A 17,398-nucleotide genomic window follows, 5' to 3' on the forward strand; every position below is an offset into this window, starting at 1 on the left:
TGAACTTCACCTTTTCTAATAAAAGTTTTGTGTACTGTCTACAGAACAATTTAGATGAGTGGCTCCTAAATTCTGCCCTGATCACCTGAGACTTCCATCAACTACCAGACTCTTCAGGAAAAAAGGAAGGCTGGTCTTTGGGACTGGAGGTAAAGGATGGAAAAAAGAACCGGGTGGTTAAAGGTTGCAAACAAATCAACTCAAAGACAGAACAATATGTAGCTATGTGGGCAGGTTAAAAACAGTGACCAGCTTTGGTGATATATGGAGGAAGCCAAGCTGGAAATAATCTAACAAATCATGATCAAAATTAATAAACACTGAGTGCCTGTTATCATTATTTTGACATGCTAGTCTACAATACTCTGCGAAGGTCTCTTAGTCTGAGAAGTTCAGATTAGTGAATGACTAAACTAAAATGGTTAGTTGGTAGTAAAACTTATATAAAAACTGTACATTTTCAAGACATAGAGGAAATTTTCTGAATTTTAAAATTAAAAACGAAGTTCACACGAAGCAGACAAAACATAACCTTTTTGTCAATGAAAAAAATACCTCATTATGACCAAATTAGTCAATTTGTCTGTTCCAATCAAAATATTATACTGGGGTATTGTGGCTTCATCAGTGTAGGGAACTTCCCCACAGTGATGCTACAAAAGAGCCTACACACTTCCTAGTTATAAAAGAAATGAATATAAGTTGTATATGATACTGAATGACTAATTTTAATAACTATGGGGTAACACTCCCCAAGTAGTGAATTTATGTAGTTCTTACATACCTGTGTAATTGTTCATCCTTATAGTTTCTTAGATTTATATTTGGCCACTAGAAAAAAGATAATGGATTATGTAGAAACTGTCTTTTAAACCATTAATTCCTAAATATTTATGGAGGCAATAAAAACCAACAATCAAAAACAGGATCTGAAGCAATAAGAAGTATATACTTAAATCCACTTCATCAAATCACAAAATTCTCTGTCCTACCTTAAGAATGGTGCCTATGAGATTCCAATTCCATTCAAGATTCTCTTTATGATGAAGAACTTGGCTGTCTCTAAGATTGGTCATAAGTGCTTCCTCTGTATCCTGAACCATTAGAAAGTAGGAAGGAAAATCATTTTGCAGCAAATTAATCAGATAAACATAAAAAAATAAAAAACAAATTTGCAATGTGCCCTTCACCCCCCAATCATTTAAGTATGATATAATTCAATCACATATGTCAAAATGGCATCTAAAAACTATCAAAGTTAAAATATTCTAAATGCTTCCCACAGAAAGAAAATAAATTAGAATTATGAAAATCAAAATAATATTCAAATAAAATTATATATGCAGTTTCAATTAAGAAATGTCACAAGTCAAAATGACTTAAATTCAGGCTTTACATAAATACCTTCAAAACAAAAATATCTTTCTGAACTCGGAGGTACTGATCCCTTTTTTGGTGTGTTGCCATTGCTTTCTGAACAATGTGATCTAAATGAAGACTATAAGGCTTAGGCCCTCGTTTCTTCATCTCATGAAAGCGTTTTAAGCAGTTCAGAGCTGCACTGGCTCGCCTAATAAGGAAAAAAAATTTGTAGTTATTACTATAACAAAGCATAAATCCTTAAAAGTTGTTATTATGGTAAATTAGACCATAGTATGCACAATTTTAAGGCAAGAGATAGTTAATTAAAAAATTATGGGGTCACATTTTTCTTTGGATTTCCATAAAGTCACTAATGCTATTTCCCTGATTTTGTCTTGATCCTGACTCATACTTTTAGCTCTAAAAATGTAGACTACTTCTTGGAAGAGTGATAGGTGATAGATGTGGAACTGAACTAGAAAACAAATATAAAGTGCAGTACCAAGTGCCACAGAACGATCATTTTAGTTTTTAAAATTTGGTTGAGGAAACCACAAATGGAACCAGGCTGATATGAATCCCCAGTTCCCTATGGTAAAGCTCTACAAACCCAGCTTACCTTCCCCCTTTAACCTAGCTCCCTCAAATTCCTCCTTGTCTAAGTTTTGAGTACTGCAACTCTAGTGATATAGTGTAGCTTTCTTGTTTTTGAAAATTTTGTCTATACCTATTTCAGTACTGAGAATCTAGAGAGCTATCCATACCTATAATACAATTTTGGTTTCATGTTTACAATATTTAAGATGATAAACATAAAAAATCAAATTCTTCATTACTAGTTATTTCTTTTCTTCAAACATTATTATTGTTGGGGAGCAGAGCCAAGATGGCAGAGTAGAAGCAGGAAATTCCATAACCTCCTCCAACAACCATCTCAAATACCTATAAAATATGACTCTAAACAAATTTTAGAAGCTACAGAAACCACAAAGTGACAGAGCGAAACAAATCTCCTGCTGAGGGCAGCCTGGCAGGCTGACAGAAAGGGTTCATCGCAGCACGCTGGGAGCTGAGTGCAGTCCCCCATGAGCCACCTGGTTTTGGCCCCAGAGAGGCAGCAGTGGCCAGAGCAGGCTTCAGGAGAGTGAATCACCAGCAGCTGTGGAGGTTTCAAGACTTTTCAACCCATAAATGCAAAAAAAGAAAGTAAAAGGTCACTGTGGAAGTCTGTTGGAAAGGAAGGACGTGGTCTGGCCTCTGTCCCCAGAGCAAGAGGTGGCGGAGGCACCGAAGCTGCAGTGTCTGCCATGTGGCTGCCTCAGAAGTTCCTGGCATACAGATTGGAGGGGGACCAAGTGACCATTCCAAGGTTAATGGGTCTTGCTTTGACCTGCTTGGATCTGGGTCGCTTTCTTGGGTGATGGTCCTGGGGTGAGAAACACCAGTTTGCCAGTGTGGTGTCTGTAGAGAGGGCACCCTCCTCAGACCTGACAACATTTGCAAAAACCCCAGCAATTTGAGACAAAGGTCTCCTCTCTGGAAGCAGAGTTCCACCATAGCAAAGAGCTCAAAAGTCAAGTAATTGACTGGCAATATGATCAAGCACAGGAACCACAGAATCCTTTTGGGGGGACAAAAAGGATCAAAGGATGGAAAAGGAGGAAGACAACAAAGTCAGAACTCCTGCATCAAAAGCTTCCAAGAAAAATATGAACTGGTTATAGGCCATGGAGGACCTTGTGATAGTAATGGCAATTAAAGATTCCCCTGTATTGGCTTGGTTTTCAAATTGATTGTATTAAAACCCAGAGTTTGTTAATCCCACCTGTGGGATGGGCTTGTTGATGTGAAAAGAAAGTCCTGAAGTGGGAGGAGCTGGTGATGTAGATTTGGAGAGACAAGAGAGAGGCGGAAGTTCTTTTTGGAAGCAGCACCTCGTGGAGAGAGAGAGAGACTAAGAGAATTGCTGGTGGCCGCTTTGAATTGCCCTGGACTTTTGAGACCTGCCCCCTGAGCTGCCAAGGACTGAGGAGACATGGCTGTTTTGCTGGTACTTTGTCTGTCTGTTTTGATGTTATTTTGCCAGATTTGTCCACTGGTGAAAGACTGTCCTGTTGAAGAAGTCCTGGAACCTGGCATTTGGTTAAGAAGGCCTGAGACTGTCCTGCAGACAGAGAGTGAATACTGTCCACTGGTGAGGGACAGTGCTGTTGTTGCAGGGGTCTGGGAGCCTTTCTGTTGGTTCAGAAGCCCTGAAGGATTTTCTTGTTGTATGTTTACAGAAATCCTGGGAGAGGGCTTTGCTAATGTGTTCAGGGGTTCTAGGACTGTTCTACAGACAGAGGATAAATTCATGAAGGGACTGGCAATGTATCTTATGGCCTTGCTAAGCCTTGTCTCTCCAGGAACTAAGATTGCTGAGAACTTGCCTCGTGTCAAGATGAAGAAAAGACCTCCATTTGGGTATTAAGTGCTGTGTTTAAACTTGATGTAACTCTGGGGTAGATTCAATTGTGATCCAGGGGTGGGGAACTTTTGACCTTTTTGTGTTCTATGGTTGAGCAAATGAATGTATTTTACTTATGTTTGGAAACTAATCTCCATTTGAGAAGAGGGGCTTTGTGGTGGACTTAATTAAGGTATAGCCTAGGGGTGGAGAAGTATTTGGAACAGAGACTTTGTAATTGATTGAATGATTGGAAAGTCCTGGGGTGGGGTAGGCCTTGGAGATGATTTAATCACACTTAGTAAATGCTGTATTTTGAATGATGTCATGTTTTGATCTTCTCTGTTCTGGGTTTGTTACTGAATAAAATAGAGAGCACCTATGCTGGTATTTTGAACCTGGGAAGTTGCCTTTGCTTGGTATTACATTACATTATGGCCTAGTCTGTAAGGAGTACAAAGCATAGTGCCTCTATTTGTTCCAGGATCCATGGCCATTTAGATTGAGATTGTAAGGCCAAGGATCCTGGAGGGGTGGAATGTGATAGTAATGGCAATTAAAGATTCCCCTGTATTGGCCGGAACCGATCCCAGGTCTCCTGACACTGGGGCCAGTGCTCTTGCTCACTGTGCAACCTGGCCGCCCCTAAGCAATTGGGGTTAAGGAACTTGCTCAAGGTTACACGGCCAGTTATTTTGTGTGGGTGTTAAGTATCTGAGCCCGGAACTGAACCCAGGTCTCCTGACTCTGGGACCAGCGCTCTTACTCACTGAGCCACCTGGCACCCCCTTCAAGAAATTCTTAAGGAAAACTGTCCTGATGTATTAGAACCAGAGGGCAAAATAGAAATTGGAAGAATTCACTGATCACCTCTTGAAAAAGATCTCAAAAAGAAAACTCCTAGGAATATTATCATAGTCAAATTCCAGAGTTCTCAGGTCAAGGAAAAAAATATTACAAGCACCCAGGAAGAAACAATTTGAGTATTGTGGAAACACAATCAGGATGACACAAGATTTAGCAGCTTCTACATTAAGGGGTCAAAGGGCTTGGAATATGATATTCCGGAGGTCAAAGGAGCTAGGATTAAAACCTAGCAAAACGGATATAAGGTCTTAGGGGAAAATATGGTCATTCAATGAAATAGAGGACTTTCAAGAATTCTTGATGAAAAAATTAGAATTGAATACAAAATCTGACTTTCAAATACAAGAAAAAAGAGAAGCATGAGAAGGTAAACAGAGAATAGAAACCATAAGGAACTTATTAAAACTGAACTATTTACATTCCTACATGATAAAACGATAATTGTAACTCATGAGACTTTTCTCAGTATGAGGATAGTTGATGGGAATATATATGTATATAGACATATATATATGTGTATATAGGAGGTTATGTGTGCATATAAATACACATGTGAGTGTATGTATATATGTGTACATGTATACATAAACAGAGGGCACTGCATCAGTTGAAGAGGAAGGGACAATATATAAAAAATAAAATTAAGAGATGAGAGAAGAATACAATGAGAGGAGAAGGGAGAGATAGAATAGGGTAAATTACCTCATATAAAAGAGGCAAGAGAAAACTGTTACAATGGAGGGGAAGAACAGGAAGGCAAAAAGGAATGGGTCAACCTTATTCTCTTTAAATTTGGCTTAAGGAAATAACATACACACTCAACTGGGTATCTTACCCTACAGGAAAGAAGGCGAGAAGGGGATAAGATGGGGGATGACAGAAGGGAGAGCAGATTGGAGGGGAGTGGAGTTAGAAGTACAGACTTTTGAAAAGACACAGGGTCAAAGTAGAAAATTGAATAAGAGGGGATAGGATGGAGGAAAATAGATTCTTTCACAATATATCTACTATGGAAATGTTCTACATAACTACACATATATAACCCATATTGAATGGCTTTTCCTCCCAGTAGGGGTGGGTGACAAGGAAGAAGGGAAAGAACCTGGAAGTCAAAGTTTTAAAATCAAATGTAAAAAAAATATATATTATTATTTTTTTTACATTCAACTGGGAAATAAGATGTGCAGGCACTGGGGTATAGAGGTCCATCTTGCCCTGCTAGAAAGTCAGACAGGGGATTGGGGGAGGATATAGGAAAGAGCAGACTGGGGGAAGGGTGTTCAGTAGAATTGGTACTTTGGGGTGGAGCATAGGGGAGGGACAGGGAGAAAATCCGTAATTCAAAATATTGTGGAAATGAATGTTGAAAACTAAAAATAAACAAAACAACAATAACAAAATTATTATTGTTGCAGGTAGTCTACATGAATAGCCCTAAACAACTTATGGCAAAAACAGTAAAGAAGAAAATCTTTATGTGATTTTACAGTCATTATCAGTTGTGTAAACTACGAGAGAAATGCTATCCATTTTTGCATGTTAAGGGTTTTTTTTCCCCTTACCTTAAGTAAAAACTGTCATAAATGCCATATATGTGAACTTAAAGTAATTATAATAAAACTTACACATGCTAAGTATCTTTAAAGATCTGGTACAGCTCATACTTACAGTCTTTTCTCTTTAGGGATGTCAAAGGATGCTGCCATATTCATTAGAGTTGGTAAACAGTGCAAATGATGGCTATGTGAATGAGGAAGGATTGTATTTGCCTAAAAACAAATACCACATGAATATACCATAAAATGCTGATTTCATTACTTAAATGATCTGTGATTTTATCAATGTGGGTAATTCCCTCTACCAATGCAGACTGCAACCCCTCTATACCTTAAAAGATGGTCTTTATCAGCTGTTGTGGCTAAAAAATAAAATTACCATGCAGCTAGACCTCTAAAGGGGAGCTTCTACAAACCCACAAAGTTTAGTCTTTCAGACAACAGACATATTCAGGCAAGAAGCATCTGTACCTGAAACCTTTCCAGCTTGAAAGGACCCACCAAAGTTGTGCTCCAGAAGCCAAGGTCACCTCCATACCAGATACGTAAGTAGGATTCCACTGGAGGATATGTGTACATGCATATATGCATACGGAAGATACACATGTCTACACTCATGTTATAGTAAATAAATCATGCATAGCCCAATATTCATAGGTCTTTTAATTCAATGCATTTTTTTTAAAGCAATTGGGGTTAAGTAACTTGCTCAAGGTTACACGGCCAGTTATTCCTGGGTGTGGTGCTAAGTATCTGAGCCCGGATTTGATCCAGGTCACCCCGACACTGGAGCCGGTGCTCTTACTCGCTGTGCTACCTGGCCACCCCAATGCAATTTTTTTAAAGTGGCATTCAACAGAATTCAACTGGTTATCTTCTTGAAAAATTTCTTACCTAATTATTTATGAATCTGAAATCACTGGGCCTAATTTATCTTAATTCATACTCTCTAAATAAAAGTTTTAAATCATCTTTATACTTTGAAAAGAAACCTGAATATACATTTAGTGAGACTTTGATTCAGCTTGTCTCTTTGGAATGCCAATATTAGTAGAATTACACAATGGGGAAATAAGACAAAGTGACATGAGTTTGAGTGTGTATCCTTACTGTAAGAATGTCTTGGGTCAGGTCTCAAATCCAAAATAAGACTTTAAAGCCTGAAGACCCTTACTGAAGGAGCAAAAATATCTTCTCAGTATTATAGGGGGTAAAGGAAGCCAAAATGAACTGTTCTTAAATTGAGCATCAATTTGTAATTACTATTCAAAGCATCTCATTTTTCTCTACATCAAACACCATAATTATTTTTCCAAGAGAAACACACTTTAAAGCTGTAAGCTTATAAAATGCAATTTTAAAAGGTCTAGAAGCTAGAAGGGTAAAGGAGATAGCAGACAATGCATTCTAGTTATCTATCAAAGCACTTATTTTACTTCCCAATATATTACAAAGAGGTTGGGCTAGTCTATTTTATCTTCACATACTTAAAATATGCTGGGTTTCTTGACCTTCCACCACCCCCTTCCTAGTATACTAAGCTTATTTCTACCCTTCCCCTCCTATTATCTTGGCTCCAATTTTTGATTTATTAGAATGTAAGTTCATGGTCAAGGACTGTAATTTATCACCTTTGTATCCTGAGCACTTAAACACAGTGCTTACATAGTGTATGTTGAAGAAACTTTTGTTCAATTTAAATCTGTCAATCTGCTGAAGTAAATTTATACTCTGATAACAGGCATCAATAAAAGAGGGAGTCAGTCTCTGTGGGGGAAATAGCTTACACAAAACAGTCCCCCAGTTATAGATGCTGCTGACTTAGCAAAAAAAGCAAGACAAAAATTTCTCCAAATATATATGTACATTTCTATTAAAATAAGACAATTTTGTATTAACTTCTTTGTAGACAGTAGTAGTTTGAGTACAATAGCTTTCTGCATCTGATATATACCCAAGTGGGTAACTATGACATGTGATTTATTGGCTTTTGGTGTGGGAAGTTAGAGAGAGGTAAAGATTTGGATGGCTATGGAGTATCAATCTATACAATGAATATAAGGCTAACTTGCTTGTTAATCTAAAAAGTACAAATCATAATAACTTGTGAGTTATCAGCACAGGTCACTAATACACAGCACAACTCTGTGATTTCAAAGAATGTTTTTCATAACTGCTAAAGCTGAAAAATTGAACATCCTTCAGGGAATATGATGATGACCCTCCCTGAACTCATATAATCAGATCCTCTGAAGGCAAACATATCTAATCTGTCCCTAAGTCATTCTTGTAGGTTTTTTTCCCCCAGCTGGGTAGGCTCTGGAAGAGTTTAAGCTCTGCTGGCAGTGTGTGAAAAAGCAAGGACACCTCTATGACAAAAGAAGAAATGAGAAAAATATTTCATTTAAGCTAATGTAGTAGGATACTATAGACTGAGTTATAAAGTATCAAGAGACACGTGGAAGAAATATTCCCCCCTTCCACAATAATAAACATAATTCATCTTAAATAGTTATTTATAAAACCATAAACTTAATAAAATAGTAATAAAATTATGTTGAATTCATAAGATATTAGACTTACCATATGTAAAAGTTCCCCTAATAGGATTGTAGCTCTAATTGAGACATGGTCATCACTGCTTGTTATTACTTCAACCAAACCCTTTGGGGGAAAGAAAATAAAATTTTGCTGTAATATTTCATAATAGATATGTAATGTCTCAGGCTAATTTTACCTACTATAAATTGATGGTACATAATCTTAGCTGGCCTTTTCATCACTCTTGAGAACTCCTCTCATATTCTTACTGGCCATCATTCATAGTCATGTGCAGCACATTCCATTATAATGTACACGCAGGGAAATTTTTTTAAGGTAAACATATTGAATAAAGGAATTATTTTTATTTAATAAACTGAAGAACTAAAATTTAACTAAACTTTTAAAAAATGAACTAAATTTCCTAATAAAAATAAAGCTTAAAAATGAAACATAATACCATAATATCTTGGATACATTAGAGTAGGTACAGCCAAACTATGCATACCTTACACATACCTGCATTTTCTCTCTTATTTCCTACCTTTTTCATTCTCAATCTAATTAACTTTTGCTTAGAAATCTGTTTCTCTTTCTGACTTTGTCAGAAGCATCGCTGTTCACCCAATCTTCCACATTTTAATGTCACCTTTTTTGATTCTTCCCTCTTCCTCAACTTTCATATCTCTAAGTGACCACAATGAAGTCCATTTCTAAAATTTCTTGCATTCAGCCCCTCTTTTGATGCCACCAGACTAGTTTATTACTATTCACTAGAACTAGTGCAATGGACTCAAAACGCAGTCAGTTCTCCTGTAAGTAGACACATACCTTCCTAAAAATCTGTGTTAAGCAAAAGAGAACAGTAAAAACTACAGAGCTCATGGTGAAAATGGGGCATGAAGCACAAAACTCAAAAACTCTTCTAGTGACATAAAAAAATTAGGATCTTTTAATAAAAACAGTAACAGTTTAATATATGTTAAATAGTTAAGAAATACATAAACACTACAATAAAGAGGCAGCTAGGTGGTGCAGTGGATAGTGCCAGGCCTGGATTCAGGAATACTCTAGTTCAAATCTAGCATCAGACACATACTACTATGATCCATAACAGGTTATTTAACCTGCTGCCTCGGTTTCCTCATTTGCAAACTAGAGATAATAATAGTACCCACCTGCTAGAGTTGTGTGGACAAAATGAGATAATCATGAAGCACTAAGCACAGTGCCTGGCACACAGTAAGCAGCTATATAAACATAAGCTATTATTATTATTATTATTAAATAGTGGTAATGTGGTTCCTATGATGACAGAGTTAGCAAAGACAATGGCTAAGAGGGGTGGGGAGGGAAAGGGAGTTATGTGGGATGGGGCAGGAAGGCAGTCCAAGCAATTCAGGGATACAGAAGGGGAAACTACCCACAGCTCCTGTAGATTTTCATTCAAGTTGTCTCTAAGGGTCCATAATGTAGCTTCCTTTATGCATTTTGCTTGGGGGTGATCACATGCATGTTATCTCACTTTTTTCAAAATATTTTATTTCAAGCTTTTCTTCAACATTTAAAGCTTTCCTTCAGCATTCTCTGCTTGGCAGTTTTGAAGCAAAGTACTCAGATGTGTGGGATGTTGCATTTTTTAAAAATATGTAAAAAGTTCACAAAAGCAAAAGAACAGAAAAAAACTACCTTGTAGGAAAACATACACTATTAGGTGAAGGAGCTGGTAAATAGCTAAGATGTGCACATGCCTGAATTTTGTGTGTTTCTATGTGAGCTCAGTTCATCTGGGCGCAGTTTTATGCATTGCTGCATATAAGCAAATGCAAAACTTGCACTGTGTTGAAACTGTCCCCTAATACATCAATCACATTAGAACAAATATGCATTTTCAAAATGAGTTATAGCAGAATTGACCACAGGTCATTAAGACTTTATTCTAATCTCCTCTGCCACTCTATTCCAAAAAAAGCTATAAGACTATGAACTCCTTCTGTGTTAATATGATCATATTATTCCTCATTTCAAGCCCAAATTTCTTAGCCTGGCATTCAAGACCCTCACAATTTGATACCATTCTACCCTTCTAGGGTGCTCTCTCACTATTCTCCTCTACATATATCAATTATTAATCAAACTGTTTCTTTTTTTTTTTTTTTAATTTTTTGGTTTTTGGATAAAATAGTTTCTTAAGAGGCCCTAGACTTTTCATCCTTTGGATTCTTTATATCTGGATTGCCTTCCTTCTCAGTCCACTCCCTACCCCTTTAAATATTTACATTCTTTTACAGCTCATCTCAAATGCTATGCCTTTCACAAAGCCTGTGTTGACCTCCCAGTCCATGATGACTTCTCTTCTTGGGCTTCACAAGGCAATTTGTTTGCAACTCCCTGTGACGTTATTGGGGAAAATTTGGCATTGTAGTTCCTTGTGTATTACAGACCCCTACCAGATTATAAACTCTTTGAAGGTAGGGTTTGTGTCTTATACTTATTGTATCTTACCAATGTCTAGCAAAATGTTCTGTACAAAATAAGCACTTAATGAATGTCTGTTAAACTGAATTACATTTTTATATAGTTTATAGAGTTCCTTAATGTAAAATATCTCATTTGATGCTTCCTTATAACAATTTCAAGAGTTAACCTAGGAAGGAATTTATTTATTAACTCTTACTTTCTAGATAAGGAAAATAAGTCTCTTTTTTCACTCCTAATCCAGTGTTCTAATTAATACTGGGTCTCATTATACATGGATGAAGTAAATTTTGCTGTTTTGAAAGAAATCATCAGAAAAAATAAATTCTGAAATACTATATACAATAATTTTACTTACCTCTAAAAGTCCATTAGTAATGAAAGCAGAAAGTACCAGTGCCAAATAATTATCCATGAGGTCTGGTCTAGAAACATATTAACACAAAAAAATTTAAAAGGTTTTCATTATGTTATATGTTTTAGGAAAAAAACACTAATTCTAATAAAAATGTAATAACTGTCACTGTCACTAAATTCTACCTGGATCTGGCTCGATGGGGAAGAATAGTTTTAGCTTCAGCTGCTACAAAGCCATCTGAAAGTCTCCAACAATCCTGGAATCTACTCGGATCTAAAATCAATAAAAATGCCACCATTAAGTATAAAGAAATGTATACATCACAGCTTTCTTTTTTTAAAAAACCGTTATCACTTTTGTAACATTCTGTTTTACTCAGAAGAAATCTGTAAGATTATCAGACAAAATATTGTCAAAGAAAAGCTAGAAAAATATCATTTATTAAAAATGGATATTTGAGTTTAGATAAATATTGATTATTCACAGTTAAATGATAGTTTGTGAATTGTGTACTTAGACCTCCTGTTTTATAGGATTTTATAATTAGAAGGTACCCAATATAATACCAAGTTCAACTCCTATATTGAGGACAAAATCACTTTACAAATTCACCAAAAGTTACTTAGTGTCTGCCTGAATTGCTCAGAATTCTACCTCACAAAGCAGGCCATACCTTTTAGGAATGGTATTAATTGTTAAAAAATTCTTCTTTATATTAAACTTAAATCTACCACTTTGTAACTTGTAGCTAAGAAATTCTGTTTTGGGGGTGGCCAGGTAGCACAGCGAGTGAGAGCACCGGCCCCAGTGGTGGGATGACCTGGGGACTGAATCCTAGCTCAGACACTTAGCACCCACCCAGAAACACCTGGCCGTGTAACCTTGAGCAAGTTACTTAACCCCAATTGCTTTAAAAAAAAAGATTCTTCTGTACTCTAGTTTAGTAACACTACTACTGCATACTGTAAGACTAAATTAACTTTCTTAATGGCTAAATCATACTGCTTCCTTATATTGTGCTTGCAGTCACCAAAGGTCCCTTGGTCTTTTTTTGTCATGTGTGTGTTTTAAATCTTAGCTATTTTTCAAAATTTTATTTTCAATTCCAAATTTTCTTCTTCCCTCCTCCCTCATTAAAAAGGCAAGATACACAAAACCTATTGTAATATGGACAGTCATCTCCTCAGCCGTTTCCTCACCCCCCATCTCCTTCAAACAAAACAAGAAAACAGGTTTCAGTCTACACTGCGTCCATCTGCACTGTCTAGAAGTGAGAAGCACGCTTCATTAGGAGTCCTTTAGAACTGTGATTGGTCATTGTGTTGATTATTTTTACAATACTATTATTGTACAAATTGTTCTCCTGGTGCTGCTCACTTTAATTTGCATTAATTCATCTATAAAATTTTACAAAGATTTTCCAGATCACAGGGGCACTGTGTCCCTAATCCTCATGATATGGAAGGGATAACTGTGTAATGATAAAATGACAATTTCTAACAGCAAAAAGATATCATGCATGAATGACTGCATCTTGTTTTTAATACCTACCTACACTGAGCAGTGCTTCAATGAACTCTTCAGTCACAACAGGTAGAGGCAGACGAAATATATCATAGAGAACTTCAAGCAGACCCCGCTGCAAGTATGAAGAGTCATATTTTATTATCGGTCACATTTACACAGCTTTTCGTTTCTTTCCAACAAGCTTGTGAGGTAGGTGGTATAACTAACTTACTACTCCCACTTTGCAGAAATAAAAACCAAGGCTCAGAAGGATTAAGTACCTTGCCCAGAGATACCCAGTTAGAAAGCATAAAACCTGGGACCCACGTGATCTGATTCCAAGTTTAATACTCCCTCCTCTCCCACACTATGTATAAACCTTTTATTTCAGAAGAAATATGCACTTTAACCTGAAATTTATTTTTAAAATCTCTGGTATGTTTTTGGGTAAAGGAAATTATACAAACTGAAATACTGGTAATGTGGACTATTGGTTCTATATTCTTCATTTGAGAGGTAAACCAGATACACTGAAACCAAGGGGAGATGTAGTAGTAGAAAAACTGGAGCACACCCCAGTGGCTGCGTTGAAAGCCCGATTATTCCCTCCTCCAGTTATGCAGCCTAAGAAGAATCAGACAGATTTGGCAGTGAGCCACAGATCTGATTTATGTGTGCAAGAGGACATAGTACAGCTCTGGTATATTATAGGTTAGGCTTCCTTTTTCCTGTGGGAATGATTATAGACAAATTACTATGAATGACAGGCTTTAATAGTGAAATATAACAAGTGAAATTCCCTAAAATTGTCAGGCATCTTGGACTTAGTGGAGCCTGACCAATATATGAGTCAATGTAGAATGTTAAAACTAACAATGAAGAATTTTGTAACATTACTGGATGCTATTCTCCCTCTGCCTTGAATTTTTCCAGTGAAACTTACTGTAGCACAAAGCAAAGAGAAGGTTAGTGTCCAAAAGAATGTTGAAAGAAAAATGTCCTTTCCGTGATCAATCTTTTGTTCACAATCTTTTTTTTCCATTAAAACAAAATTAGATCTGCCATTTCATCTGTGTGAGGAGAAAGAACCCATGGAGCAGCTTCCTCTTCTAATGTAGGGCTTCAATGCAATGTCCAGTCTTCTTAAAAAGCTGGCTGAGTACTGAGAGTGATTTGCCCAGGGTAACAAAGCTACCATGTCAGAAGTAGGACCTAATCCAGGCTTTCCTTAAATCCAAGGCTAGTTCTCTATCCACTATGCTATACTGCCTCTTCCTTTCTATACGCCTATCTTCTTTCATATCAAGATTTTTTTGTTCTTTGTATATAGTTACTATTTCCAACTTCTTCCATCTTCAACCCAACATATTTTGTCCTCCTTTCCTGCCTCAAAGAATAGGAGGGAAAATATCTGTAAAAATATCTTTAAAATTTATAAATAAAAAAATTGAGAGTGAGAAGGGCACTGCAGCTCTAGGACCTATCCTTTCATCAATGTAAAGATCTTCTAACATGGAAACTTATTCCATCAATGCAGACATATCATTTAAGAAATACATCTGGGGGTTGTGACAGGGTAACTGCCATCTTTTTCCCTCAACTGAATAGCATTTTATTTTTTTCTAATTGCACGTAAAGATAGTTTTCAACATAAGATTTTGAATTCCAAATTTTTTTCTCCCTTACTCCCCTCCCTGCCTCCAAGACAACATGCAATCTGATATAGGTTATACATGTACAGTCATGTTAAACATATTTCCACATTACTCATGTTGGGAAAGAATCAGAACAAAAGAGAAAAACCACAAGAAAGAAAAAAAGAAAATAAGACGCCTCAATCTGCATTCAGACCCCGTAGTTCTTTGTCTGGATGTGGATGACATTTTCCATTATGAGTCTTTTGGAATTATCTTAGATCATTGTATTGCTGAGAAGAGGCAAGTCTCTCAAAGTTTGTCATCACACAGTGTTGCTGTTACTTCTTACTTAGCAGAATTCTCCTGGTTCTGCTCACTTCACTCAGCATCAATTCATGTAAGTCTTTCCAGGATTTTCTGAAATCCTCCTGCTCATCATTTCTTATAGCACAATAGTATTCCATTACATTCAAACACCACAACTTGTTCAGTCATTCCCCAACTGAGGAGCAACCCAATTTCCAATTCTTTTCCACCACAAAAAGAGCTGCTATAAATATTTTTGTACATGTGGGTCCTTTTCCCTTTTTTATGATCTCTTTGGGATACAGACCTAGCAGTGGTATTGCTGGATCAAAGCATATGCAGTTTTATAGCCCTTTGGGCATAGTTCCAAATTGCTCTCCAGAATGGTTAGGTAAGTTCGCAACTCCAACAATGCATTTGTGCTCCAATTTTCCCACATCTTCTCCAACATTTATTATTTTCCTTTTCAGTCATATTAGCCAATCTGATAGGTGTAAGGTGGTACCTCAGAGTTGTTTTAATTTGCATTTCTCTAATCTAGATCTGCACAATTTGTAAACTTGTTCAGGCCATAGAAAGGTTAGACTAGAGACAGACTAATGATGGTTGGCTGTGGTGAGTCACATAACAGAAGAGAGGGTGCAGTGGCAACCCTACATTTTTCATTGTTCATCCAAAATCCTTTAGCAGGCTGCAAGCCTGCTCTAATCAATAGGGATTGAGAGCATTTTTTCATATGACTATAGAGAGCTTTAATTTCTTCATCTGAAAACTGTGTGTTCATATACTGTGGCCGTTTATCAATTGGGGAATGACTTGCATTCTTATAAATTTGACTCAGTTCTCTATCTATTTTAGAAATGAGAACTGCTCATCTTCTTATAGAGAGAATGAATCAGAGACAAAAACATCAATCTGAATGTTCCTAAATGCCTCTCAAGTTTATGAATGTGCCTTATAAATAAGTATATCTTTACTAATCTTTTAAAAATCAGGAACACTAATAGCTTGAATTGATATGGCACTCTGCAATAACACATTTTTCTCTAAAGGAGGAAACTGGATGACACACTGAATAGAGTGCCAGACTTCAAGTCAGGAAGACCAAAGTTCAAATCTGGCCTCAGACACTTTACTACTGTGACCCTGGTCAGTCACTTAACCCTTTTTGCCTCAGTTTACTCATTGGTAACATTGAGCTGGAGAAGAAAATGGCAAACCACTCCAGTATCTTTGCCAAGAAGATCCCAAAATGGGTCATGAAGAGTTAGACATGACTGAAAATTCAACAGTAACAAAAGTGTTGATGCACATTACAGAATACTACCATACATATTGGAGTACAAAATATATAAACACAGAACCACAGAATCTTAGCCCTGGAAAGGACCTTAGCAATCATCTAGTCCTTCTTCATCTTTTTACAAATGAGGAAACCGAAGTGCATCATGATCATCATGATGAAGTGGCTTTCTCAGGGTCATATAACAAGCAAGTAAAAGTCTAGAACTGGAAATCAGCTATTTTGATTTCCATTCTATTAATTTTCTACTATACCAAGGTCTTAATGAATGTCTATTCTAACTAAAGGGTCAGCAAGGCACAGGGTATTAGATTTAGAATCAGAAGACCTGAGTTTGTTGTATCCTAACTCTGTCTCTTACTACCAGGCTGGCTTTCAGCAACTTGTCCTTTCTGAGCTCCTGTTTCCTCATCTGTAAGAGAGTTGTTATCAGATGACCTTGAAAAATCCTTTACAAATCTAAATTTATGATACTATCCATGATCCTTGTCAAGAATGGAGGTGCAGTTAAAAAGTCAAGAAAAAACAACCACTCAAAACATTTTACCTACCCGTATTTCCATATTTGGTATACAAAGTACCCCAATTAGAGACTGGATCCCAGAGTTGCCAGGCTTACATAAACTAATTATACCTGTTTAATTAAAAAAAAAAAAGTAGATACATTAATATCCACTGCAATCAAATACTTCAATGAACAATAACATCTGTTAACAGCTATAACTAGAATTTAAAATATTTTAAATATTATTCTAGTATAAATCATATAAACAATATTCTTTCTAATCATTACTAACAACTTCCAGTGATTACAAATAACTTCTCTACTGAATAAGGATATAAAATTTATTTTAATTTTCTTATTCTATTTTTTTTTTTTAAAGCAATCAGGGTTAAATAACTTGCTCAAGGTTACATGGCCAGTTATTTCTGGGTGTGGTGCTAAGTATCTGAGCCCGGATTTGATCCAGGTCATCCCAACACTGGAGCTGGTGCTCTTACTCGCTGAGCCACCTGGCCGCCCCTAAGCAATTGGGG

General features: G+C 36.6%; 1 protein-coding gene across 4 annotated transcripts in view; it reads right to left on the reverse strand.

Annotated features, from left to right (window-relative positions):
- The window catches only part of RICTOR (RPTOR independent companion of MTOR complex 2), a 172,575-nt gene that overhangs the window by 50,413 nt on the left and 104,764 nt on the right, over window positions 1–17,398 (reverse strand). For all 4 annotated transcript variants that reach the window (XM_069096191.1, XM_069096192.1, XM_069096190.1 and 1 more), the window contains 9 exons: window positions 16,912–16,994; window positions 13,160–13,247; window positions 11,791–11,881; window positions 11,609–11,675; window positions 8,815–8,895; window positions 6,344–6,444; window positions 1,405–1,570; window positions 993–1,094; window positions 785–831 (listed from right to left, as the gene is read on the reverse strand). In XM_069096191.1, the coding sequence (XP_068952292.1) occupies window positions 785–831; window positions 993–1,094; window positions 1,405–1,570; window positions 6,344–6,444; window positions 8,815–8,895; window positions 11,609–11,675; window positions 11,791–11,881; window positions 13,160–13,247; window positions 16,912–16,994 (826 nt within the window). The remainder of the gene's footprint in view (window positions 1–784; window positions 832–992; window positions 1,095–1,404; window positions 1,571–6,343; window positions 6,445–8,814; window positions 8,896–11,608; window positions 11,676–11,790; window positions 11,882–13,159; window positions 13,248–16,911; window positions 16,995–17,398) is intronic.

Source organism: Petaurus breviceps, unplaced genomic scaffold, assembly GCF_028583685.1.
Source record: "Petaurus breviceps papuanus isolate PSGF00001 unplaced genomic scaffold, PetGlider_PUasm1.0 229, whole genome shotgun sequence".
In the NCBI taxonomy this organism is placed as follows: Eukaryota; Metazoa; Chordata; class Mammalia; order Diprotodontia; family Petauridae; genus Petaurus; species Petaurus breviceps.